Source organism: Channa argus, chromosome 13 (assembly GCF_033026475.1).
Source record: "Channa argus isolate prfri chromosome 13, Channa argus male v1.0, whole genome shotgun sequence".
Taxonomy (NCBI): Eukaryota; Metazoa; Chordata; class Actinopteri; order Anabantiformes; family Channidae; genus Channa; species Channa argus.
In genome coordinates, this window is record NC_090209.1 from 14,111,018 (window position 1) to 14,137,450 (window position 26,433).

Genomic DNA, 26,433 nt, shown 5'->3' on the forward strand with positions numbered 1-26,433 from the left:
TACTGGTCGATGTGTTTAATACAACATTCCATGTTGTAATAACTTTAATCTGTAATAACTTTGCAATACAGGGAAGTTAGCCTAAATCTAGCCATACTGACAGTAAAAAATATCTAGACTACAATAAGTATAGTAAACATATGACAAGATATCGGCCCACACATTGCAATTTTGTTGTCTTGATGGTCCCAAAATAAATTCAGTGAAGAAAAAAAAATTGCCCAATGTGTATTTTATCTTTCCAAGTTGTATTTAAACACATCATATTTAAAACACAGTACACAACACAAGAGTGAATATCAACAATAATTAATATAAAACTAAAAGTAAGAAAATTAACAAGGGCGTTTTTCCAGCACAAGTTCAATAATGTACTAACAAGACATGACAAACTAAGCATGACAATAATGGCATACAAATATAAAAAAGAACTATTTCAGATATTTTCCCAATACATCAAAGTATCATGTACAATTATGTTAGAAAGATTTCAAAGTTTTTGTACTATAAAAGAACTTAAATTACAACATATATTTACATGTCAAGTCATAGCCTGCTCCTTCAATGTTTTGAAAAATTAAAATCTACATTTCCGCTGACATTTTATCACTGGTACATTCTGTGGAAAAAAAAAAGCATCTCTCTAGTTCAGGCCCACGAATGCCAACCTGCAGGAATCTAGTCTCTTTAACTCATAATTTTGTTCTGCTTTCCTAATGTTAATATATAAATTACAAATTTTACATATATTTACAATGACAATGTAAGCTGTAAAAAAAAAAACAAAAAAACAAAAAAAAAATACCTCAAAAGACATTGATAAAATCTTTGTACAGTTATTAAGTGGTTGAAAGAATAATCAAAATGAGGTGGTATAACACTAAATTAAAACAGCCAAAAAATGATAAAATTGTGCCTTGTAAAATAAATATGATGAGAATAAATAGAACTGCATGATGTTACTCTTGGCATCAAGTTAGAAATTTGTATTTTGTTTGTTGAGCTTGTTGGAGGGAATTGACTTATTCAACAACAATGCAAGTCCCCAAAACGAATACATGTAGCATACTAGGTGCTGATGATGTGCATACACTAAGTATTTTAAAAACTGTGTACGGATTGGTGTCCTGTACTCACCGTATCATACCAAAATGCTTTTTATGAGGTAAAAAAAATGAGGTAAAAAGACAACAAAAATACAATACTAGTAGTGCATGATGAGGTGTATCAGGGTTTGCAAATGTGTGTCTATGAATGGGGTTAAAGGCTGCACAGGCATTTCAAATTACGTGACTAGAAAATGTGTTGTCTTTCCCTTAAAAAAAAAAATAGCAGTCCAATATTTTTGTATAAACTGCCACTAAAATAGACTAAACAAAAGAAACCATAAGGCTTTACCAATTTATTACTATAGTTTGTCTTGCTAGTAAAATCAATACCCATCCATTTTAAAATGCTTTTGGAAATTTTCTATTGCCAATGTATATTGTCACACATCAGGTATTTATCTAGAACATTACAGTGATTTCTTTAAAGTCACAGATGTGCCTCTGAAAATACCTTTACACAGATGTGGATAAGTGAAGCCAAAGCAGTCTGCTAAAAAGTCGAGTAGAATAACTTTTGCAAGACAAGATATAGTCAGGTTCATTAAATGAAAATGGTAAACAAATGTATCTAGAGTAGAAAATATAGATAATTTTCTTTTTCCTTCAGACCTAGTTTCACAAAAGCCCTTTTCTTTATTTCTATTTCAGTCTTCAGCCACAATCACAACAGCTCTCACAAAAGAAGTTTGCCGTTGCGGTGAATTTTCAGAATTTTTCCAAGTCTCTGTTTTGCAGTTGCAAGTCCTTTCTTTGGCCGTTTTCCTAAATGAAAAACATAAGGGAAAATTCTTTACACAAATCGTATCACATCAAGATATAAAATTATGCTGTCAACATTTTTAATGTATACATACCATGACCAACCCCTGTTGTGCCTTGACTGGCTAAACCAGCAGGGGATGCACTAGAGTGAGAGCTGCTATTCTGCGGGGACATGGAAGGTCGACGTGAAGTGAGAAATACGCCAGGGGCCATGGCGCCACCACCTCTAGGGCCTCCAGGGCCAAAAGGTCCTGGTCCCGCTGTGTATTCATGGTCCAAGAGACTAGCAGAGTAGTAATCCATCCTTCTGTCTGGGCTGACATCTGCTGCAGACTCTGGGGCAGCTGGTGGAGAGGGTGGGGCTGGTTCAGTCTGAACAGGGGGAGGAGTGACTAAAGGAACAGGGGGACGCTGCTTTTTGGTGTATTTTCTTTTAGCAGGTTTTTGCTGCTCCTAAGTTGTAGATAAATAAATACATATTATTCACCAAGTACTTGCTTCCAAAACTAGGGATGTCCTAATACCACTTTTTTACAAGTATTTGGATTTGGCTACTTGTTGATAGTACCGATAAGAGCACTAAACTGTTGTGCTAATGTATGACTTGTTGGACAGTAAAACTCTCACTGATCTGCTTCAGACAGTGATGGTCCAAAGCACTACTGGGGACACATCTAAAGACTAAGACTTTAAAAGCTGGTGAGTTCACACTTAACCAACTGTCCACCAACTGTCACTACCTATAGTCTTTGACACTCTGGAAGGAGCACACAGCTGACAAATGGCAGTTCTGACATAGAGAAAAAAAATAAATAAATAAAAAAACTTTAAATCCTGCAAAAATGGTATTTTCATGTGCCAAAAGAAATATGGCAGTGAACAGTGTTTCATAAATGGAGCAAATGTTGTTGTAAAGAAAGAGAAAAGAAAATATGACAAGCAATGCACAGATTAAAGGACGCCTTCACTAATTGTGAACTTGCCAATTTTGGATCTAGTTTGGGTAGTAAATGAACATAAATGCCATTAAACCTCCCTATAGCAAAGTATCTCTCTACTTCTAGCCGAAACACGCTTCAAAGATGACATCACTTGGAGGAACCTTCATGTGTGATTATCCCGTTGCTCTTACTATGAAGGTTGTAATCATGGTCAACCTGCTTTTCCAGAGCTCACCCAGATGACATTATCTGAACTTCTAATGATGAAAAACCCTTCTGGGTGATGTCATCTGGAGGAGTTTTTCAGCTAGGAGCAGAAAAATATTTTAATATAGGGAATGTACATTTGCACCCTAAATTAAGCGTCATAGAAAGCAAGCTAAAAATTGGTGAAGTTGCCTTTAAAGAATAAGCTTGTAGATGGAGAGTTATAGACAACAAAGACTGTAGAGTCTACACAGAAATATACAGATAAAATAATAAAAAGGTAAAAAAAAAAAGTAGTTAAAGTTCTACTTAGTGCAGTGCTTACTAGGTTGTTGGCATTGTTCGTAAGACCGTAAAATCTTGAGAAATTTTAGAATGACTACTAGCAACTGGATCATTAAAAGAGTTCAGATGGCTTTACTTTTGTCGTTGTTATTTATATATTAAAGCACTTCCAAACCAGAAATTTTTCTACCTCCGCCTACCTGCTCAACCAAGGTGAGGTTAACTCACTTTTGGGTGGGGTATCGAAGTACTTGTACAAGTACAAAAGGGCCATATCGGACCAGATACTGGACTGGTATCGGAACATTCCTATCCAAAACCAGTTTACATTTGGTCCCCAACTTACTTGTTGTGCTAGCTTAGCAGCCGCTGCTGCAAGTCCAGTTTCCACAGACGCAACTCTTGCCCCTTCCCTAGCTGGTCGATCTTGTTTGGGAAGGGTGGGCATTACCTTGGCTATGAATTAAAACAAATTATAAATAGATAAACCATTATAAAGCAAAATAAAAAATTTAATTCTTCTTGCTCCTATGTTTAATTCAGGTACCTTTTGGGCTCCAAGATGTGTCATCCCAGTTTTTCTTCCGCTTCATCTTACCCTTGCTAGCATGGTCCTCCTCATCAGACTCCAGTGATGGGTAAACTTAGACAAAAATATTATTACTGTAATTGAACACCAGCTTTGTCAACAAAGGCTATAAACATTAATTTATCTTTACAGCAGAAGCCATACAATACTAAGTGTATTACTCACCATAGTCTGAATCTTTAAAACAGGTCCCCAAAGTCTCTTGATCATCTGGACTCTCCTCATCACTAAGGTGACGGGCTGGCCTCTTAATTGGCCGCTTTCCAGGTCGCTGGATGACAGATTTCTTCTCAGAACCTCCTGTCTTTTTGACCCCTTCAGTCACCCAGACAGCCCTACCACCCTTTTCCTTAACCACCCCTAATCCTTCTGTCAGGCCTCCAGAGATTGATAAGGGAGATGAAGAGGATGAAGATGAGGAGGAAGAAGGGGGGTTGGCCATGGAGAGCATACCCTGAATGGCATCACGAGTACTGGGAGAGGCTGGGGCTTCCTCACTAAAAAAAAAAAACAAACAAAGTTATGCAATCACTCATCATCTCAAAACTAACCTCTTAAACATAGGTTAGAGCCATTGCAAATATGTGAAATATGCAAGTTACAAAAATTACTGGATTCTTGCAGTAGTAGTAAATCTCTCTCCACCAGTGCTCTACACTGTTGCTTTAGATAACAGTATCAAAAGATCAGCATGTTTCAAATAGGTTAACTAGAATGACAATTAACTGTCATAAATACTTAAATACACATTTTATAATACCAACACATACTCTACTGGAATGTAAATCTTAAATTAAGTATCACAGATGATCAAATAAGTCCAACCTGAGTGTTGCAGAGTCCAAGCCTGCCACTTGCTTGCTGGCCTTCAATAAATCCAGAATGCCTCCCGCACCACCCTTCACTCCGAGGGCCGCTAGTGCCTCTTCATCTGTGGTGTAATCCTCCTGATGCCACATAAACAAACATGCTATTGTTACTACTGAAACAGTGCCATTATAAAATTTGGTAGGAGAATGCCTGACACATCCAAGTATATGAACCGATTTGGAAATGAAGGGATGAAATCCAGAGCAGTTCCACTAGACAAAAAGGCATTACCTACGTTGTCACCCAAAAACAAAACAAAAAAAAGTTATTACTGTCAGATAGGCCCCACCATTTCAAAATTCACAACTGAAGCAGGCAATGTAATCAGTGATTGGTAGTTCATAGTGTGCAACAGGTCTGTAGATTGTGATATTTTGTGGACCAGTAAACCACTAAACTAAAAATAAATTAAGTCTGTGCAGAAACAAACTGGCAAAATTTTTAAACTTTCAGCTGCTGCCAATGAACAAATCAAACAGAGAATTTAAAGACTGTGACTGTGTTTACATGCACTTAAGTAATGGGAGTACTCAAAGAAATCAGCTTTCTCTGGTAATCAGGGAATGGTGTTTATATGCACTTTAGAAACCTGGTTACGGGAAATCTGTGTATACATGCAGCAAAAGAGTAACCCGATTTCACCGCAGACATGTTTTAGAAGCCTAACCCACACCATATAGTGTATAGTGATGTAAAAAGCTGCTCTTAAAAAAAGCCGCGTGTGCCTGTGTATGTGTTTGTGTCGCAGCAGAGTGACCATGCAGGGGAAAAGAACGTAAAGCCACACGCAGCTGATCCACAACAGTCTAAATTTTAAATGTCCATGGGGGAAAGTGACTTATTTAGACATCTAAGAGGATCTTTGTTCTAAATTTTCTGTTAGACCTCTAGCTGACATTTCTTTTTAAAAATGAGGCAGCATTGCCCCCATCAACTTGTTAACAGTTTCTTTCATTCAGCCCTTCACTCAGTTGCGTGCAGCCTATTGTTTGCAGCCGATTAGAAGATTACTCTGGCATGTAATAATTTGTTTTACATGAACCTTACATGAAACTTACCAACCAAAAGTACTGCACAAGAAATTAACCAAAGATTTTTGTGTGTGTGCACACAATGTCTATAATCTTCTTGCCACCTTAAAAGTTTTTCAGGGAAACACTGAGAAAGCAAGATGTTTTCTCCCAGGATGTCATGAAATTAAAATAAAACAACCCTGCCTTCCACACATTGCAGATTTCCCATGCCAGAGGAGGAAAATCAGACCCAGAGTTCTTTTCGGTATGCGCTTCATTCCACTTCCCTCCAGCTGATGCATAGTTTCAGTTTTGTTGCTCCACGGAGGATATCAGCGCTGATGTTTGTTGAACTACTGTGTCATTAATAATATACATTTCGGTGTTCTGTCACGGAAACCTTCAGTGTTTAGTATGTACCTTACTGTGCAAAATTAAACCTTACTGCCTGTTGCAGGTCTTTATTAATCACTTGAGGTTTTTTCGCCACTTGTCTCTTCAGACATCTTGTTTCAGCCCTAGATAGCTACCTTTATCACCATATCAAGTTAATGTAGCCACTGTTCCTTTAACTTTGAATTTGTGCACTATGCTTCCAACAGCCACTAAGAACATTTAGTGTCTTCGCTTCTTTTTATATGCTTCTCCCTTTTTGTGAAAAGCAATTATTAGCTATTCTCTTAAACTTTCTATGACTCTTCTGACCTGGTTATATTTCTAACATGCAATCCAATATGACACTCAACAAACCCCTAGTACAGGTATTTTATGTGTTCTATCCCAAATACACCTGATGCTTGAGACAATACCTGATTTGAGAATGTGTAGTATTATGAGGGATTGCATTCAGAGGGTGGAATAACTGTAAGATTGCAGTACTCATTTAAAGCTGCATTGTGTTGAATTTGTGTTAAGAAATAGCAATTATTCTTGCTTGATTTGTTCATTGAAAACAGCTAAAGTTTTATGAATTTTGCTTATACACCAAATTTTAATGGGGGTTGAATATTCTAAAGTGCAACAGTATAAGCAAGCAACAATAATGCAACAACATAATTTGTAATTAGCAGTGACCAGCTATACCTGTAAGTAGAACATAGTATGTTTAGTATGGAAAAGATAAACATAATAGCTTAATGTAGTCACCATCATAACATTTTTGCAGCCTTTTCCAGCAAAGACACGAAATTAACTTTAACCTTTAGGCTCATGTAATGACTTGGATTGGCTACTAGAGCTTAAATATTCAGAACTGTCTCAAGAAAGGTTGATTGATGTATCCACAATCTCACCTCAATGTCAAAGTCTACCTCTCCAGGCTCCCTGATGCGATTGGGGTCAGAGCAGGGCTTGGCTCTGGGCAGCTTCCTAGGAAGACCTAAAAGCAAATTTCAACAAAGTCAGGTCAGGGCATCAAGGTGGGTGTGACTCATTAAGTTTGCAGGGAAGGGAAAAGAATTTAAAAAAATATATATACAGCATGAATAAATATATTTATTTAACATAGTTCTGTTCTTTACTCAAATTCTAACCGCTTAGTTTCTTTTTCTTGCTTGGTCCTGCAGTTTTGCGTCGAGGGGGGGGGGTCTCATCAATCTGCAGCTCATCCTCTGACTCCAAGTCAGACAGACTAGATCCCTCCATGGCAAGATGTTTGTAATTTCCCGGAGTTCCTGAACCATTACTGCTGCCGTTCTTCTTACTAAAGGCAGAAATAAACATCAACCCTAACATCTCATAGAAAGGACCAAGATCACAAAACTAAGAGCAACATGCCAAATAGCTGCAAAACCTACCCCTGGACTTTCCCATTGGTCAGCACAAGTTTTAGTTTGCTTTTATTTAACTTTCCTTCAATTTCCTCTAATGGCAACTCCAGCTGGGAAGAGAGATACAAATTTAACTGCAATCACATATGAGGATGACACATTCATACACAGAAATTGCTGAATAAGCATTTCAGTAATTACAAATGTTTGCAAACCTCATACCTTGTTCTTGCCTTTGGATTTGCCAGGTTGAAATTTCTTGAGTGTATGTTTAGTGTGGATCTCAATAAGATCAAGTTCTCCTGCTTCTGCCTTAAGTAGCCCCTTTTGACTTTTTTTCTTGGTTCCTGGGGGCCCAAGCCCCCCTATCATTTCTTTGGGCTTAGGTCCTTTCTTTTTTCCAGGGGGACGTCCTGAATTTTGAGAGGTTGTCAGGGTAGCTTTAGAGAGTGGTGACGCAGAAAACTGTGGTCCAGTGCGGCCAATGTTTTGCTGAAAAATGTCCTGTCGAACAGAGAGACTAATTATCAATCAGTAAAGCAGGAAGGATGCATACTAGAACATGGTTACAAATCTTAATTTTTCAGTGACTTTACAATGTACCTCAACCAGACGAATTTCCTTGGCCAAGTCCTTCACTAGTGTCTGAGTATTGATGGTTTCTGGAATCTCCACTTCATGTTCTGCTAAAGCCTGAATGTAGAGAGATAACCATCAACCATCTCACACAATATTTTTCAGAGATGAATATACTATATTGGCATTCAAAACAATGTACTTTGAATTCATCATTTTCTGTTTTCAAAACTCGAAAGGAATGGTTTAAGGTTTTGGGAAAAAGATGAAATTCCTTACCAAAGAATTACCTAAAAACATTGATGTCACTATCATCTATCCATTAAATATGACGTTTTGGTCACCAATGGATTGACCAGAAACAAGAAAATATCTACCACAATCTTGTAAAAAAAATTAACAAAACCTTCCTGATTGTTTTGTTCACAACTTGTCTTTTTGTAGTCAACTGAATTACTAGTTTCTTATAGGTAATTTAATGTGGGTTTCATATTTTTTTTTGCTAATTTCATGTAAGGTGACCCAGTTGCACATTTGTGGGTTGCTGGTGATGTACGTTATTTTTTTTATACAATATTAATAATACAATATTAAGATATGAGTATAAGGGTGTTTGACACTAGAATAGAAAATATGAAAAACTGTAAATGTAAAACTGCCTTTAATCCCTTTAATATTGAGTATTAGATTACTGTCACTGTATCTAACATCTATATATTATTTAGCCTTTAAATGTAATTATCAGTCAGTTGTGATTGCAACAATTAAAGAAATCCCCCTGTTAATTTATCACCTTTATTACATTAATATTACTACAACATACATCACAATTGATTTAGACAAGCTGTCTGAATCAACGAAACAGCTGCAAAATAAGATCTTTGCAGTTGCATCTCGGTTTAAGTTTAATCTTGCATTCTGTCTGGTGCACAATGTCAATTTGAGATGCCTCAGTTGGTCACAAAAGTAAAACAAAGCAATTAATGAAACAAAAAAAAAGAAAAAAAAAAGACTGATATACAAAAGGTAAAGATAAAGTAATTGATATTTTGCCTACCTCTTTTCGGGTCCAACTACGGAAGGCATTGTTGAGAGCTTTAGCACCATGAACCAGATAAGTTGCGGGGTGTCTGCGATTTTCTCTCAAACCTGTGACAGAAAGAAGCTATAAATATCACCATGACAAAAAGTATACATAGACCACTACATTAGTTCACATAAAGACATAACATTAATTATATAACGTTTAATCAAATCCCTTACCTCTGAAAGTATCGAGTAGATGCTTTCCAACATACCAGCAGACGGTTTCAAAATTGGGAAATCGAAACAAGTCCGCTGTGCTTAATCTCTTTTCAATTTCATATGCCCTAATAAGACAACACAGCACAGGAAGTCAGATATTAATGAATATTGCCAAAATTATATGAAAGACTTTGTAAGAGATGTCTAGCTATTTTGGAGTAAACAGTACAGTATAGAGCAAAAGGAAAATGTCTCTAAAGTAGCACAGGTGTGCAAAGTGTCTTGTTTTTTGTAATTGATATAGTGTAATGATTAGCGAGGTAAATTACAACAATAAAATTACATGATCAGTGCTAAAACTAACCGCAGCTGCATGTCAATGTTGAGACTATGCAAGAAGTTTCCTCCAAAGGCCAGGCAATCCACTGGAGTCAGCACAGCATGAATCCACCCTGAATTACAAAAAAGGAAAAAGTATTTGATTTGCACTTTTGTAACTACCATAACTATGTATTTTTTCTGTAACAAACAAATCAAACGGAAACAGGTCAACTTGCCTGTTGGTATGAATAAAGTGTTTCCTTGTTTGACAGAGCACTTGTAACACATGTCAACCTGGTCTCCAAAAAACATTTCATTTTGGTTAGATGAGGAACTCCACCTCTCAAAAAGTGCAAGATTGGCTGGGGTGGGGGAAATTAGGTAGAAGATTTTTTCACCCTGAATTGAGAAAAAAAACACTTACATAAATGCCATGTATTTAAAAAGGTTTTGTGGATAGTGGACAGATACATTTTCCAAACATGACTGAAGTTATATTTCCTCCTACCTTGAGGACATGATACCATACGGAGGTGCCTCCAAAGTCAATGTGAAAATCTGTGTAGCTATCCTTCACTCCCATAAGACAATACTTCTGCACATTGGGACGTTCAAAAACAGATTCTTCAGGCCAGAGGTTTTCCACCCAAGACAGTTTCCTCACAATTTTTGGAGTCTCCACCAAGTTTGACAGCCTAAAAAGGGTCCAACATTTGTAATTAGCCTCTAAAAAAGAACAAAGCTTCACTCAAATAAAGTTCTCAAATACTTGCTTTTAGATAAATTGAATTTAAGCGTTGCATTTCCTTACGTTGAAATAAGATTTTTTTCTTTCATCAACATGGTATTTAATGTACATTCAGCTAATACAAATGTTCCTTTAATTAAAAGGCACCGCAGGCTAAGTGGTGTCTATTTCCGAAATGTGACCCACCGATGACAGCCCGGTCGTTGTTAGCTGCCGTGCTAACTCTACGAGCTGGCTAGGTCACTCTAACATCACACACTGCGCTCCCTGTAACGTCCCTCCCTGTTAACATGCTTCTAGCTGTGGTGGTATGTTTCTTTCTCCAGTTCATGAGCCTTCGGAGGAACGCCCACTTACCTTTTCGGATGAAGCAGGAGCTCTCCCGAAGGAGAGTCGTTCCCTCCGTCGTCTCCACGTCCCTTTCGTGGAGGGCCCCCACTCACAATGAGTGCCAAACGTTGGCTACCCGCCCGAACAGCAGACGGACAATGTTCGCTGTCACACTTGGTGTCTCTGGTTCACAACCGCCCGCCGAGCTTCACGGGGATCCTGGAAACTCTTCTTTCAACTCCGGACCGAGTGACAGCGCTGTCTTGTCTCCTGGCGGAACGAGCATCCAGAGTTGTCTTGCCGGAAGAGGAAACCAGGATTTTTACTCCTGCTACTTCCTGGTCCCCAAAATGACCAATTTTGGATCTCTCACTGTTAAATCAGTTCACGGTTGTCTGCTGCTTCCATATGTTAACGAGCACTGCGGTCCTCCGGAGTGTGCGCCCAGGCAACTTGCTGTCCTCCGTGGATCAAAAAGACACTTATTTTCACATTCTGATCCCCATGCAGCACAGGAAGTTCCTGTGATTCTTAACTCTGAGAGTACAGTGCCATTGCAACTGCCTACCATTCGGCTATTCTCTCGCCCCACGCACTCTCTCCAAATGTCTGAAGACAGCACTGGCTCCGGTGCAAGGCGCTCGTGAGAGAGTGCCGTTCTTCTCGTTCCGTCTCGTGAGCAAGCTGTCCTGCAGATGGTGGATCTGTTCGCTCCTTTATCGAGTCTGGGATTCACCATTAACTGTCACAGCTCACTCGGTCTTGGGGATACTGGGCATGATGGCTGCAGCTCACACAGTGGTTCTCCATGCTCTTCTGCACATGAAACAACTTCAGTGCTGGTTTTCTCACCTGCAAGATTGTTCATGATCCCACCGTGAGTGGGTCCAAATCTGGGTTTCCATATAGGTGCTGCACACAGAACAAGTCAAAGAGATTTGGTGCAGGTTCAGTAGAGCTGAGGTGGAATTCTTTGCAGTCTCAGGCAATGCCCATTGGCCCTTAAGTTTTTCATCAGCGCTTGGGATTTTCCTGCCCTAGGAGTGGATGCATTCTCCCATGGACCTTTAACCCAGACGGCTCCTCTATGCATTTCTGCCTGTTCCTCTGATTTCCCAGTTGCTGGAGAAGAGGGTTACACTGTCAACCTGGTATCTCCAAGACGATTGGGGGCACCATGGTTTCCAGCTCTCTGCCAGATGCTGGCAAGACAGCCCTTACAGCTCCCATGGCATGCGGACACGGTGTCTCAAGCCAATGGGAAGATCCACAGCCCCCCAGTTCTGCTCCAGTGCCAGTGGTTCTGGCCCCTGAGAGGGAGCGCCTAGCTGACCAGGGTTTTTCGTCATGAGTGGGGGCCACCATTGAGTCCGCAAGAGCGACTTTCACCACTGCCTCTTATGTTGTCAAGTGGTCATCCTTTTAGTGATTATGCTTGGATAGGGATGTTTCTGACTCTTCATGACCTCTTCCTCGGGATCTGTCTTTGCTTCAGTTCCTCATGGACAGGGGCTTATCCTTTAGCAGTTTAGTAGTACACTGCCACAATCTCCTCATACCATAAAGGATTTGCAGACGGATCCTTTTTTAGCCATCACCTCCTGAAGGGGTGTGAGCATCCTCTAGCATCCTCTATCACGTCCTCTGGCCCTCCCCTGGGATCTTTCTCTGGTCTTTCGGGCCGTGGGGTAGCCCCCATTTGCGCCACGGGACTAGGTTCCCCTCACGTTCCTGTCATGGAAGACAGAACTTCTCTCCTGCTGGTTTCTTTTTGGATCTTTATGTAGCTCTCAATCAATTTCCCTAGTGCCTCTTTCAGTTATTTTTATTGGTCATACACTTCTTAGAAGATTATTTGTCTCTTCCAATTCCGAATAAAAATCTTTACAGTTAGTGCTGGTATCCCTAAACACTGAAATATTTTTATATCTATCTCCAGCTTTATGAGGTTAACCAATTTCATTTTGAGGTCTTCTGAAAGCTATTTTCCTGTTCCCATTTTTTTTTTGTTGCTCACAATAAACTGCTTGAGACTGCCCCTGGAGATCAACCCAACAAATTTAACATGCAAGTTTAATTTCACACATCTGGTGCCAATCATCAAGCACTGGTAGCCTTTTTCAAGATGAGGCACCTACTTTTACATATTAAAGTAAATTATTACCTACTATGGGGGATGCAAATGTTTGCACTGAGATTTTTTTTTAATTATTTTACTGTACTCATTATTATAGTATACTACTTTTTTCTTTTTACACTCCTTGAAATTTTTTGTTACCTCTAATGATGAAGGAACATTTGTACTTGCTGAATGTGGATAAAGTATTATGTGGATGAAATTTTTTACACTTTTTGCCATTTCAACATAAGGCAAGGAAAACTTTTTTTACTCAACTACAATCCCAGCAAAGTGACTATTTGGGGGACTGGTGGCTCAATGGGTAGAGCATCGGGTTGGGTTACAGAAGGCTGCGGGACCATATCCCACCCCACCAGGTGCGTCCCCGCCCAGCCATCAAGGGCTTGGTGCCTGTCCCGAGCCCAGTCAAAAATGGGGAGGGTTGCGCCAGTAAGGGTTGCGGAGGACGAGCTGAAAGCCATTGATCTTTCAATACCAGTGAAATGACTGTATGTACCTGGTCTCAGAGAACTCCAGACTGATCACATTGAGCACTCTGTCTCTGCTGGGGCTGTTGTAGTATTCAACAAAGTCACCCAACCGCATCTTCAGATCACATTGGCGAGACACATCAATCACATCAATCTCTTTGTCTGCACCTGTAATTAGAGCAAAATGTCCCTTTATGACAATTTTTCCATGGATAAAACGTGTAATTAATCACAAAAAACTACAAACAGCCTGCAATTAAGCACTTGTCAACCCTAGTTTTTGGCTAAACAAAGTTGTCAGGAGCACCTTCACGATGAGTATTAATCTACCTAATTTACTTTTCCCTCTAAAATGACATAAGAATAGTAGTCACTGTACTCATCTTCTTATATGTTGGCTACCTTTAAAGCCATTGCTTTGCATGGACACTCTACATGAGGGTTGTTTATTGAATGTGCACTTTTTTTAAGTGAACAGTCAACTGAACTATTCCTAAGCCTGTTTCACATACGAACTCCGGACAACGTTAGAAGAATTCAGCCTTGGACATTGTCCGGAGTGGCATTACAGACATGTAACAACGCAAATCTGTATATCTTAATTTATTTTTTTAAATGTTTCAAAACTTTACCAATGTAGTGTTCTACATCACTGACGCCGAATGACGATGGAGGAAGAGTCATGCCTAGGCCATCCCGCCTCAGCACCATGACAGGAACACTAAATGAATGCTCTTCAAGAAACTCCACTGTCAGCTGGGCCCCAGATGGCTTAAGTAAGACTTCATCCGCACTGTAATAAAAACAGACATATGCACAGAATAATTTATAATTAAAACAAACTAGAGATAGCTTCTTCAACAAACCAGACAGAATGTCATATATATATAATATAATATATATATATATAATATATATATATATATATATATATAAACAACATTCACAACTAAGTTGTTTGAGCAATATGTGATGCACACTATAACTAGATCATAAATTAAGAGGAATCATGTTTTTTTCCCTTCATAATATTTTTTGTCGTATGCTAGGAGAGACTAAAGGCTCATTCCTGGGTTATAGTTGCCCTAAAGTGAACACTGAGTACAGGCACGCTTCTGTTCATTCAACCATCAGGCTTATGTGAATACATCACACACATTACCATTAGAAAACACAACAGCAACTTCCTGACACTACTAAATGTAATCAAGTGTTTTATATATATATAGCCAAATATCAAAGGTTTTTCTTTTCCCTTGGACCCACAAATCAGATAAGGAAAAGCTCCTCCCCCCCAAAAAACTTTAACACGACAAATAAATGGAAGGAAACTCAGAAAGAGCAACAAAAAGGCTTTCTCATCCAGGATTAACAGACATGCAATAGGTTTTTGTGTACAGAGCAAAACCATGCAGAACGTACGCTTATATAGTGGACAGTTAGAATGACAGCATTAAAGATTCCTCATGAACTTAGGCAGATGATGAAACATATATCCTATGGACCCTTGAGGACACTGAAAGCATGAATTGGCTTTTACCTTGGGAAGGTGCGGCTCCGTAGTTCCCTGACAAACTGTGCACTGCCTGTCCTAACAGGCCGACTGGGATCTCTTCCTCCAGCAACACCATCTGTCTGCTTATTGCCTCCTCTGCGTTTGCGCACTAAGAAGAAAGAAAGACAGAAAACCAAGAACAACAAGTGTATTATCATGCAAATCAATATGGAAATAATTTCAGAAAAGGTAAATTAAGAAATAGTAACTTACTGACAGATGGCCCATGGGTGACCTGACAGTTAGGACAGTGATACAGATCAATCTCAGCTGCTTTGTCTTCTTCTACTCCAACACAGCTACAAAGACACACAAATAAAAATATATGTAATTAAATATCAAACATTATTACTATATATATATATATATATATATATATATATATATATATATATATATATATATATATATATATATATATATATATATATAAAATATTTAAATCTCACTGCACTCAGACAACAGAACAATCAACAAAGTGTTAAATCTGAAAATGACTTACCTCCCATGGAACCAGTCTTGACAAATGTCACATTCGATCATGAAACGGGTCACATCATATGGCAGGCGGCACAAGCAGTACACCGGCACTGATGCCATACTGTGTGTGTGGAGGGTGACTTGTTATGTTATTAATGTGAAGATGTCAAATCCGAATTTGGATGCTAGTTGGTATTGGTAGAGAAAATTTAACAAGGTTCAACCTCTCGTGGAGTAATATTATGACTGAATCGAACTTTTAGTCCGACACCTCATATGCAGAGTCCGGTTTTATCATACACGTTCCCTGGAATTCACAAGGAAACCTGTAGGATTGTAAAAGGGAGACAAAAATTAATGGCTGGTCACAACATTTACCTATCAAGTGATGTACGTACAAGCCCATTATCGTGTAACTTAAATAACTACTGATGAACTCTTATTTACTTAAAAGTAGGCTCAGTCAACTACATCCATGACTAAACTAACGTTAAGTTAGCGTTTATTTATCGTTTGCTTAGTATACCATGCATATTTAATATTGCTAACATGCATAATTAGATAGCTAAATGTTATTGTATGTTCTTCTTGGATACTACAAGGAATTTGTTATTGCATCCAGCTAATAACGATAGCGAACTAAAGTTAGCTCGCTGTTTGTAAACACTGAACTGATGCTAAAGTGTTTAGCACGTAAGCTAATGTTAGCCACGTAGCTAACCTTAGCATCTACAATGATGTTAACTTAAACTTCTGGAGGAAAGCAGTTCGTGTAATACATTTAGCTCACGCACTTAAAAACATGACATGCATCAGACACTGTTGGCTAACTTTAGCAAAACAGAGTTGTCGATCCATAGCAACTCACCGAGGACGGGCTGCGGCAGGGCCGAGCATTCAAAAGCAGCTGTAATCTGTACACAAGCTTGGGGACAGCCGCGGCCTTATTATGCTACGTAAATTCTTAACAATTTTCTTAACTAAATGTTTGGTTATCAACTCTATAATGCCCAGATGTGGATACTAGATCCGGAATTTTATACTGGACCAAAAACATAAACCACAAACGACCTAAACGAACATAATAACTACAAATAACAGCGTATTTAACTGCATCGACGCCATTTCAAAGCAGTAGCGTCAGACCGTTTCGCTGTTTGCCTTGAAAGAACAATAAAGTTGCAGAAGCTCAAATAAGGAGCTGCATTCAGAACAAAACGTTGCTGAATGCTAGTAGTTTGAAGCCTGCAAACATTTTTCTTCTTGGTTTGTAAGAACCAGATGCAAACATAATTATAATTAATATATACACAAATGTAATTGTAAGTATATAGATACATAAATAAATGCACATTTTGGTTACTTTTAATAAAGTTGATTTTTGCAGCAGACTGAATGTCCAATACACAATGTGGCATCACACAAGACAAGAACCCAATTATTATCCACCTATTATTATATTTATATGCAATACATTCCACATTCAAAAGTATTTTGTATTTCATAACATGATCGTAACAATACATTTTTTAGTGTGCGACAGTTTATGTATTAACTTCTGAACAAATAAGCTACTGCTTTAAAAATAGGGAATAAAGTTAGTAAAATAAAAAGTTAGTAGTGTAATAAAAGTAATAGATATAAGAAAACAGGCTAGCCTGAGATAAAACAAATTACAAACTAATAATTAAGTGTATATCATCTCAGACTGAACATTATACATTGTGCCTTATGTGTTAGTCTTATGCATGCTTTCATTTGAAACTCATTCATGTGTTTCCAAATGTTTGTTTGCTTAATAGACAGCAAAGGTTTTTAGATTTTGAAAGTAATTATTATCAACTAGCTGACACCTTGCTTGGTAATTAATTGAATTAGAAATTATAATTGGAAATTACAATATCAAATTTAATTGTTATAATTATTGTTCAGTAAGCCTATAAACACAGTGTAGTCTTTGTAAATCTGTACAATTTATGCATTTGGTAGAGCCATATTTGCTTTGCTTCGCAATAATAACTTCAACCAAAGCAAATGCAGATATTGTGTTAAATTTGAGGATCTACACATTTAACTTAACTATGTTAAAATATATCACAACAAAAAGGCACTGCTTGGGCCTAATTCTAGTCTTGTATGAAAGTCAAACTACCAGGTCCAAACTCCATATTTCATATGCACAGGAACTCAGTCAGAACAAAACAAAACGACAACACTATAGTCTAGTTCAATGTTTAACATAATTTATTTTTATTAGTTACAAAACATAAATAAAATCAACAATTGAATTAGTTACAATTTACAGAGGTTAAGTCACCAACAATATACTTTATTTCTTTAAATTTTTTTGCCAATATATCCTTTTCTCATTGGTTCTCACTCACACTATTTTAGGACTCCCCAGAAATTTGTTGTATTAATTTGTACATTAATTTTATATGACTTGCAGCCCAACAAAAAGGCTTATGTTAACCAATTACATATTTTCACGTTTTCATGATTTAAAACTGAAATATTTTGTCAAAAAAATTTGAAAATTGATCTGAATAGAATCTTAAATGACCCAGGCATGTCCAGATTCAGAGAGGTATATCAAGGCAAGGGAGTCCCATGTAAACAGAGATAAAAATCAGAGTTTTCTTGTTTCAAATAACCTCTGATTTATAATGATGAGGAGAAAATATTACAATTTGTACAACGCCATCTCAGAATACAAAAGTCTTTATCTTCTAAATAACATTTTGGTAACACTTCAAGGACAAAGCTAGCTCCACATAATGAGTCATAATCATGAAGCTGTAGCTTGCGGTCAACATGTTAGTATCAGACACGATGGCACATTATCTCACCTTTAATAATAATAAACTACATCTCTGTGAAAAGTTGGGTTGTTACAGAAAACAGAATACATGTGAAACACTCTAGATTATGTAATTGGAGCTTATGAAGAGCCATACCCTTTAGGATAAACTATTCTTAAACAACCATTAATGTTTTAAATTTCTTTGACTCACACTTAGCAGCCTTTAAACAACCAGTACAATCTCCTGATTGATTTCTGTGGCACACTGATAACCCAATAAAAACTAAAGTTATATATTTTCTGCTGATATACAGTGGCCAGAAGAAAATATTTTCTTACTTTTCTACATAAAGTGGTCAGGAAATGTGATCTGATTTTTATTAAATTCACAATCATAGACATAACAATATTGCTAAGCTGATAAAACACGAACAGTTATGATTTCATATCTTTTTGAACACACCTATTGACAAAACCCAGAGATGGTGGCGAAAGTAATGACAACACTTGGCTTCTGATGTCACTAAACATTCACTGGAGTCCAATCAATGAAACGAGAATGGAGTTGTGGTTTAGAACTACCTTGACTTACAAAGACACCCAAACTGTATCAGTGTGCTATTCACAATCAGCTGCTTTGAGACATGTTTTTATAGGAGATCTTATCAGACCTACAATGAAGAGAGGATTAAAAGTAATCTTGAAGACATCTTCATCACACCACAGTTACAGATAATGTCTATAAATAAAGCCACGCCCTCTCCCAAAAAACACACAAGACCGTGTTTAATTAAATCAGAAATATTGTGTTTGTTTATATTTTTTAAGATCAGATCACAGTGAATGACCAATTTATGCAGAAAAAGAAGTGACAGCAAATTCTTAATTTACTTGCTTGCCACTGTATAACTCTGTGGATCTTTGCAACTACAAAGTAGGTTTAAAAATTGAGAAATTGAATATTTCTTACTTGCGCAAACCTTTTATAGTATAAAAAAGCCAAAATCATGGGCTGCAGTTAAGTTCCTGACAGATGCATTCATACAGACAGCCTGTGGTCCAAGACTAAGTAATTCATAATGGAATAAGGAATTTGTACAACACTAACAAAGGTTACAAATCTGGAGTTAGACAATGAGCTTACAACTACAGTCTTGGCTCTTGCCTATTTTGTTTCTTGAGGAAACCAACCCAAAGACCGAGGCAGAGTAACAGTGACATTTCCGAGGCTACTTTGACTCAAATAAACAAGAATTTAATTTATAATACAATATACCATGAGGCTGTCATAAAGCGTTGTCACACAGAAAAATGATACCTTCACACACACATGCACACACACAAATGCAAATATTTTAAAAGGCAATATAAGAAAAAGCTCATATGGTCTCCTGATCTCTAGCATCCTTGCCATTATTTTTCGATTTCATGTTCCTCCCCAGCACGACGCCATGATATACTTATGACATGCTTTCAAATGTGAAAACATGTTCTACTGAAAGCAAATGCAGGCATGACTCATATAGTATCTCAATAGGCTGCAAATAGTAATTGTGAGATTCATGAATATACAGCAAGTGCAAGCAGCTTTCACTCAGGCAGGTCAAGTTTGTTGTAAGGTCATGCAGTCTTGGGCTGAGTGTATCCACGCCCACCGAACACAGATGTCATACAGTATTTCAATGTACCATCATATTAAGAATTACTCTGAATTTATATCATATAATTTTCGGTAATTCAGACATTTGTTCCGAACATAAAATAATTCATGTACTTTGCAAAATATTGCAGCTGTTTTGTATGGCAATCATGATGGTAGCCAGATAACTTCTTGTGCTCTAATATGTAGCATGCTGTTGTTTTCTCTGCCTATTAAAAGCCTTGTGCCGTAGCCCTAGAGTTTTAAAAGATCATGTAAAGATCATTAAAAAAACCCACTATTTTTCTGGTTTTAATCAGTGCTTCTAGAAAAATATCATATGCCTTACAGACAAATCAATACAATACATGCTGATCAATTTACATGACCATTACTAATTGCACTTTTAAAATTGATAACCCTTTCACTGTAAGCATTGACAAACTGAACTTCAAATATTAACATACTGTCAAATATTTTGTCTTTCTTGTCACTGCTTTGGGAGAGTTCAGGTTCAACTGAGTTGGTTTGAAAACACAAACATGAACGCTATTTGTGTCAGATGACATAAGGGATATGTAGTCGGATCATTCTTAACACTCACCCACACTCATAAATGCACACACTCATACACTGAAGAATTTATACATCTCATCTCCCAAACATATCATGATTCATTATAACTACAGCTGCTGTGTTACCCTCTGACTGTACAAACTGTAGTAGAGTCTATTATCTTGGTTTTACTCTCTCCAACCCAGCTATATATAGATTGCAGTCACAACTCACCCATGCATACACAGAACTAACACCCCTAATCTACTTTACCTCCTGATCAACTTAGTATTTCCATCTCTTGTACGTTCATATTGACCTTACACTTCACCTTGGTTTTATTTCTGTCCCAGAGGAAGAGTAGAGGTGGGGGCTGTTGGATGAATTTTGGCACAGGAAGGTAAAACAGCAGTAGAACAAGAGGAGGAACAGGTGGATGATGATGAGGAACCGGAACTCAATGCACCCCCTGCAGGAGCAAGGCTATCTGTGGGTGCAGTGCTGCCACTGCCAGGCAGCAGAGACACAGCCATGGACAGAGAAGATGAAGACATTTGGGAAGATAGCAGCAGTTGGTTTTGAGGTTGTGTATGGGGCAGCTGGGCAATGGGTTGTGTTTGTGGTAGTGACTGAGGCTGTATGGGAGTTTGCATCTGGGGCTGCAGTATCTGTTGGCAGAGTAGGGACTGCTGATAGGTCATCGACTGTAGGGGAAGAGACTGATGGAGGTGTAAACTTTGCTGAATCTGTGGCACTTGAGCCACGTGGGCTTGTGGAGTGGGTCCTGGAGAGTGCAGGTTCCCTCCACCTGTGTAATGGGAAGATGCTGACCCAGCCAAGCTGGCAGGGGTTGTGGATGCCTGGGGGTTCAGTGGAACCACTGGAAACCAATCTGGTGGAGCTGCCTGTATGGAATATGGTACAAAGTACACATGGTGTAAACAATATTGTAATTTAAAAATGATTTGGCTCTTTTTTGTTTTTTAAAAAAATATCCAGAACACTTCTGCTTAAAAATGTTTCAAGACCTTAAATAAACGATATGCTGCTGCTTTTTTTCATGATAGACAAATCTCAAATCTATTGGAAAGTGCTGTAACATAAAAACATAACCCTATGCAGTTATGATAAAACAAAATCTGGCCATACACTAGAGCAATAGATAGACATTTTGTCTATCTGTTGGCTGGATACCACTCGCATAATAAAGCAAATTTTGATTTTGTGTTGCATAAAGAAAGGAAACATGAAGAAAAGAGGACAAAATAGGTTGTTTTTGAGCCCTTGTACAGTGCATTCATAAATTATTGAGACCCCTCTTTACTTTTTCAATTTTGCAGCCTGACACTACAATCGTTAAAATAAATTTTTGTCTTAATAATCTACACTGACTCCAATAATGACAACAAGTATAAATAGAATTTTAGAAGTGTCTGTAAATTTCTTAATAAGGAAAAACTGAAATATCACATGCACTTAAGTATTCAGACCATTTACTCAGTGCTTGCACCATTGGCAGCAATTTCAGCCTCCAGTGTTTTTTGGGTATGACGCAACATGCTTTGCACACCTAGATAGGGGGATTTTCTGCTGTTCTTCATTGTAGATCCTCTCAAGCTCAGTCAGGCTGAATCACTAATAAATGGACCTTCCAGATACACACTTAAATATACAATAATCACACCCACACATTTACTGCACTCAGCTGGTCACCATGTAGGTAACTGCTTGACCACTAAAACGAATTGGCTGCACCAGTGATGATTTCAGTGAGTTACTTTAGAAGAGGTGAATACTTCACCTTCTGATGTAAACTTGATAAATAGGTTTTTATTAACTAGTTTGTAGTCCTACCTCGGTCGCCTGGCTCCAGCCACCAAACTCCTGCACCTGCTGAATTTGCTTGATCTGGTTCAGCGAAGGCTTCTGTGGAGCAAGGTCCACTGGTTCCTTTGTCCAATTGTCAACAAGTTTGTGCAGTTCATCTGTAAATGTGCTTTTTCTTAAAGGACTATGGCCTGTGGAAAAATAAGTGAACACATCACACTACTACCTGTTGTTAGACAAATTATCTGTTGTTTCAATTTATTACTTTTGTGACAAACTGTACCTCTTTTATCAAGCAGTGAAGTGCAGTGCTCTGAGTTGTAGTATACTGGCAGTCTACTCTGTTCACTGCCTGAGACCCTACTTGACTGCTGAATCCCTAAGCGAGAGACAGAATAAGTAGTTACAAAGAGAGCAAACAAATAAACAAAAAAAGTGTGAGAAAAAAACTAAAGAACTAATGATTGGCTTTACCAAAGTGGGTAACTCCATTGTTATCAATATGAGAGTGAGGCCGGGGCCGGAGCTTGATTTTGGCCGGCCTGGACCTGCGGGGAGAGAGGGCAAGGGGTGCCATAGGAAAAGGGGGGGTTCGGGACAAGGAAACCGGCAGACTCTGCCTTTGGTCTTTGAGGGAACGAAGCTGTCTGTACAGCTCCTGCAGCTCTCTGTTCTGCTGGGCCTGAAGAGATACCACCTCTTTAATGTGCCTATAGAAATCATAAAACCATGTATTAAGCTATGAAGATGACAAACAACAATAAACATAGGAAAATGAAAAACTAATCATCTGAGAGTCAAACAGCTTTTAAATTCTAAAATAATGGAGTCAAACTTATCCCCTCACTGACTTACTTCTCTCTGAGCTTGTGTAGTTCTCTTCTCAGGCCTTCATCCTCCAGCTCACTCTCATCATCATCATCATCATCATTATTCTCACTGCTGCCCAGGGGTGAGTGGCTGAGCCCATGACCTCTAGCCAGGTGGGCCAATGCTGGGGTCCTCTTACTTTCAACTTTTTCCCCTTCCTTTGTCCGAGATCTCCTCCTCTCCCTGTTCAAGTCAGGAGATGCTGGGGAGCTGTCAGTCTGCCTGTTCTCTCTCTTAGTCTCAGCTTGAGTTACAGAGAAGCGTCCCACTTTCCTATGAGTGCCACCATGGCCTCTTGACACTTCATTTTGGGGAGCGATTTGGGGCACTGGAGTCACCTGATGACAGAGGATGTGGAAATTACTTTTTAGGCTACACTGAGGCTTAAGACTAATAAGTTGCAAAGACAAAATCAGCAATACTCCTCGTACCTGAAATCGTCCTTTGAGTGAGTGAGGAAGGTTTAGGGGTGGTGCCACCTTCTCCTCTCTGACCACCTGACTGCTGAAATGTTCGTCTGATAAAAAGACAGGGATGAAAAACAAAAAAGGGAAGGCAAAGACAAAAACGTAGAAACATGGGTGTAAAGTCAACATAAATAGCAAGAAATACACATACAAAAGCAACAGACAGAGAAATTTACATGACAGAAAGACATAGATACGCACACAGACAGGGGGCACAAGCACAGAAGAACAGTATTAAAACTGTCACCAACCAATGGAACACACCATCAACTCTGTGACTTATGATTTGCATGCAGGTCTGTGAAATGTGTAAACATATGCTGACATCTGTGACCGTTTCTCTATATTACAATAAACAAACTGAAGAGTGTAAAAATTAGGATGTAGAAGTACTCTGATCAGTTACAACCTTAACACTAAATACTGGTTTTAATGTTGTAGTGGACCAGGGTTAGCATGGGAACACTTGAATGCTGGCCATGATTGACGGGTGTAAGCCCATACAGTGCATCACAGCTTGCTGTGTACAGGTTTGCATAGCTACAGGTTGGTCAGAGTGCTCATGCTGACCCCACCAAAACCACTTGGTGGTAATAATGTTTGGGCTGATCAATGTACTCATACATGTTAAGATACTTTGTGTGTGTGTGTGAAGGGCTGGAAAATGCGTTTCATTAAAAAACAAAATCATAAGGAACATTAAGTAAAACATATATATCATGAAATAGCAATTGAATGCTTATAAAAGTGTACCCATCCACTCTTTCATTCTCAGTGACCACTAAACCACTGTGTCATTCATATACCAGCCAACAAAACACAATATCACATTTAAGATCTGTGCTCAGATCCACAGTAATATTGATCAGAGTGTTTGATGTAATGGATAACTACATTAGTATTGTGTGTACAACCACAGTTCAAAAGAAGTTGTAAAGATGTGTAAAATGTAAATAAAACAGAATGCAAATCTCATCAACCCATATTTTATTCACAATACATCAAAAACAACATATCAGATGATGAAACTAAGAAATTCTAACATCGCCTGGAAAATGCTTTGTTTTATGATGTTGCCAATTAATCTAATTAGTTGTCAAATGCTCCTCCACTTGTTTTTGATTTGTGGTAATTACTTTCCCGCCTTTTGTTGTCCCCTCTCAGCTTATTTGAGATGTGTTGCTGACATCAAATTCAAAATGAGCTAATATTTTCCATGAAATGTTTAAATTTCTCAGTTTCAGCATCTGATATGTTGTTTATGTTCTACTGTGAATGAAATGATCAAACCTGTTTTTATTTACATTTTCACTTCCCCACTTTTTTTGGAATTGGGATTGTACCTGGATAATTGCTGCATAATTTAGGACAAGCATACAAATATGCAGGAGTGATATGGGTGTTACAAAAAAGCAATGTATTATTACTCGTTCGAATGGAAAAAAACGTACATGCTCATGCATATGCACCTAAAGCAAGGGATCTAAGCTACTTCCCATATTACACATTCACTAAACAGACAACATTATTACTATCTAGTGGTCCTAATGTTGTTAGTGGACAGGGGCATTCTGATCAGTTTTAGTCAATGCAGCCCCATACAGAGCAAGCTGCGATGCACTGTAGTTCTGCAATGTGGTGATCATGGCCATCGTTGAATTTTGTTCCTTTGTTGATCCATGTCCACCAGAACATTACAATATCTATATCTATCTATCTATATATATATATAGATATATCTATATCTATATCTATGTCTATATCTATCTATCTATCTATCTATCTATCTATATCTATATATATATATATATAGACAAGAACATATATGATGTGATGCTGTCTACACTGAGGCATCAAGTGGAAGTAAGAAGGTGAGATGGATGCTGCTGGCAGTGCCTGTGGATTTGGGGCAAGGAAGGGGTTTGACATATGAAGGGATAGGTCCTCGGCACAGGCACAGCTGGGCTTTGCTTCAGAGCTCATCTGCACTGGAATGGGCATCAGATATTTGATGCCAATGACTTCCTACACTGTGCCAATCTCCCACCCTCCTCTACCTTCCTCTGTTCTCGCCCTGGTTGAATAACCCATGCAAAACGAAAAGATTTCCAAGACATTAAATCAGGTAAAAAATAATTCAGAGAAATAAATAAATAAATAACAATTATGTATGTAGTGATGCCAACACAGACAGTACATGGGAACTATCATCACAAAACAAAGTACAAGAACATTTTTTTTTAGCTGAAAAATAGCATCATTTCACATTAATGGTTATTAACACCTGGTGGTTAAGAATGTAATTTTACTATGTTAACACTAGTAGTAGTTATTAGATTCAGGTCCATGCCTCAACATCCCATTCTCTCGCTCTCGCTCTCGCTCTCTCTCTCGCTTGTTTGCTCCCTAAGGGGACGCTACCTTGCTGGACTCTGGGCTTCTTGAACAAGCTGGCGGAGTGGCGCAGTTTGCATGCCCAGTTTTTGAATTTGCGAGTCCAGGATTTCTTGCTAACAGGGTTTCTGATACTAGGACATGTCAGGTTTAGGCCAAAATATCCACCTCCTGCATTGTGCTGGTGCTGTCCATGCCGGAGGGGGATCAGATGCTGATTGGGGGGCCACGATGCATCTCCAGTGGTACTGGTGTCAGAGTGTGTGGAAACAGCCTAGAACAGTTAAAACAATTAAGAATGGCTGCATGGAGCTGAGACGTTAAAAATGGAGAGAGAGTCAGACATTTAAACATAACAAGTATCACAGGAAGCTAAAAAATTAAGTTGACAATTATTTTCACACTGAAATATTAAGAGTAGAACTATGTAAATTAAATGCCCAGAAAGACAAAACAGTGAATTTGCTC

At 38.3% G+C, this 26,433-nt stretch overlaps 2 protein-coding genes across 13 annotated transcripts in view; both read right to left on the bottom strand.

Annotated features, from left to right (window-relative positions):
- Positions 1-10: 10 nt before the first annotated feature.
- On the bottom strand, positions 11-16,563 carry phf8 (PHD finger protein 8). The gene is made up of 22 exons (XM_067528359.1): positions 16,279-16,563; positions 15,433-15,736; positions 15,144-15,229; positions 14,916-15,039; positions 14,008-14,168; positions 13,402-13,543; positions 10,196-10,382; positions 9,924-10,086; positions 9,731-9,818; positions 9,385-9,491; positions 9,179-9,270; positions 8,149-8,238; positions 7,768-8,049; positions 7,573-7,655; positions 7,309-7,478; positions 7,069-7,154; positions 4,719-4,840; positions 4,059-4,390; positions 3,852-3,947; positions 3,651-3,760; positions 1,964-2,324; positions 11-1,871 (listed from the first exon to the last, which is right to left on the bottom strand). Exons 2-22 carry the CDS (start codon positions 15,528-15,530, stop codon positions 1,783-1,785), a joined length of 3,069 nt encoding a protein of 1,022 aa, XP_067384460.1. The 5' UTR covers positions 15,531-15,736; positions 16,279-16,563; the 3' UTR covers positions 11-1,782.
- Positions 16,564-17,631: 1,068 nt separating this feature from the next.
- The window catches only part of wnk3 (WNK lysine deficient protein kinase 3), a 36,486-nt gene continuing 27,684 nt past the window's right edge, over positions 17,632-26,433 (bottom strand). For 9 of the 12 annotated variants that reach the window (XM_067526889.1, XM_067526899.1, XM_067526892.1 and 6 more), the window contains 7 exons: positions 25,993-26,239; positions 23,536-23,621; positions 23,090-23,442; positions 22,709-22,944; positions 22,518-22,613; positions 22,262-22,425; positions 17,632-21,312 (listed from right to left, as the gene is read on the bottom strand). In XM_067526889.1, coding sequence (XP_067382990.1) covers positions 20,746-21,312; positions 22,262-22,425; positions 22,518-22,613; positions 22,709-22,944; positions 23,090-23,442; positions 23,536-23,621; positions 25,993-26,239 — 1,749 coding nt within the window. In that variant the 3' untranslated portion in view covers positions 17,632-20,745. The remainder of the gene's footprint in view (positions 21,313-22,261; positions 22,426-22,517; positions 22,614-22,708; positions 22,945-23,089; positions 23,443-23,535; positions 23,622-25,992; positions 26,240-26,433) is intronic. The other 3 variants (XM_067526898.1, XM_067526897.1, XM_067526893.1) reach the window with 2 other exon arrangements.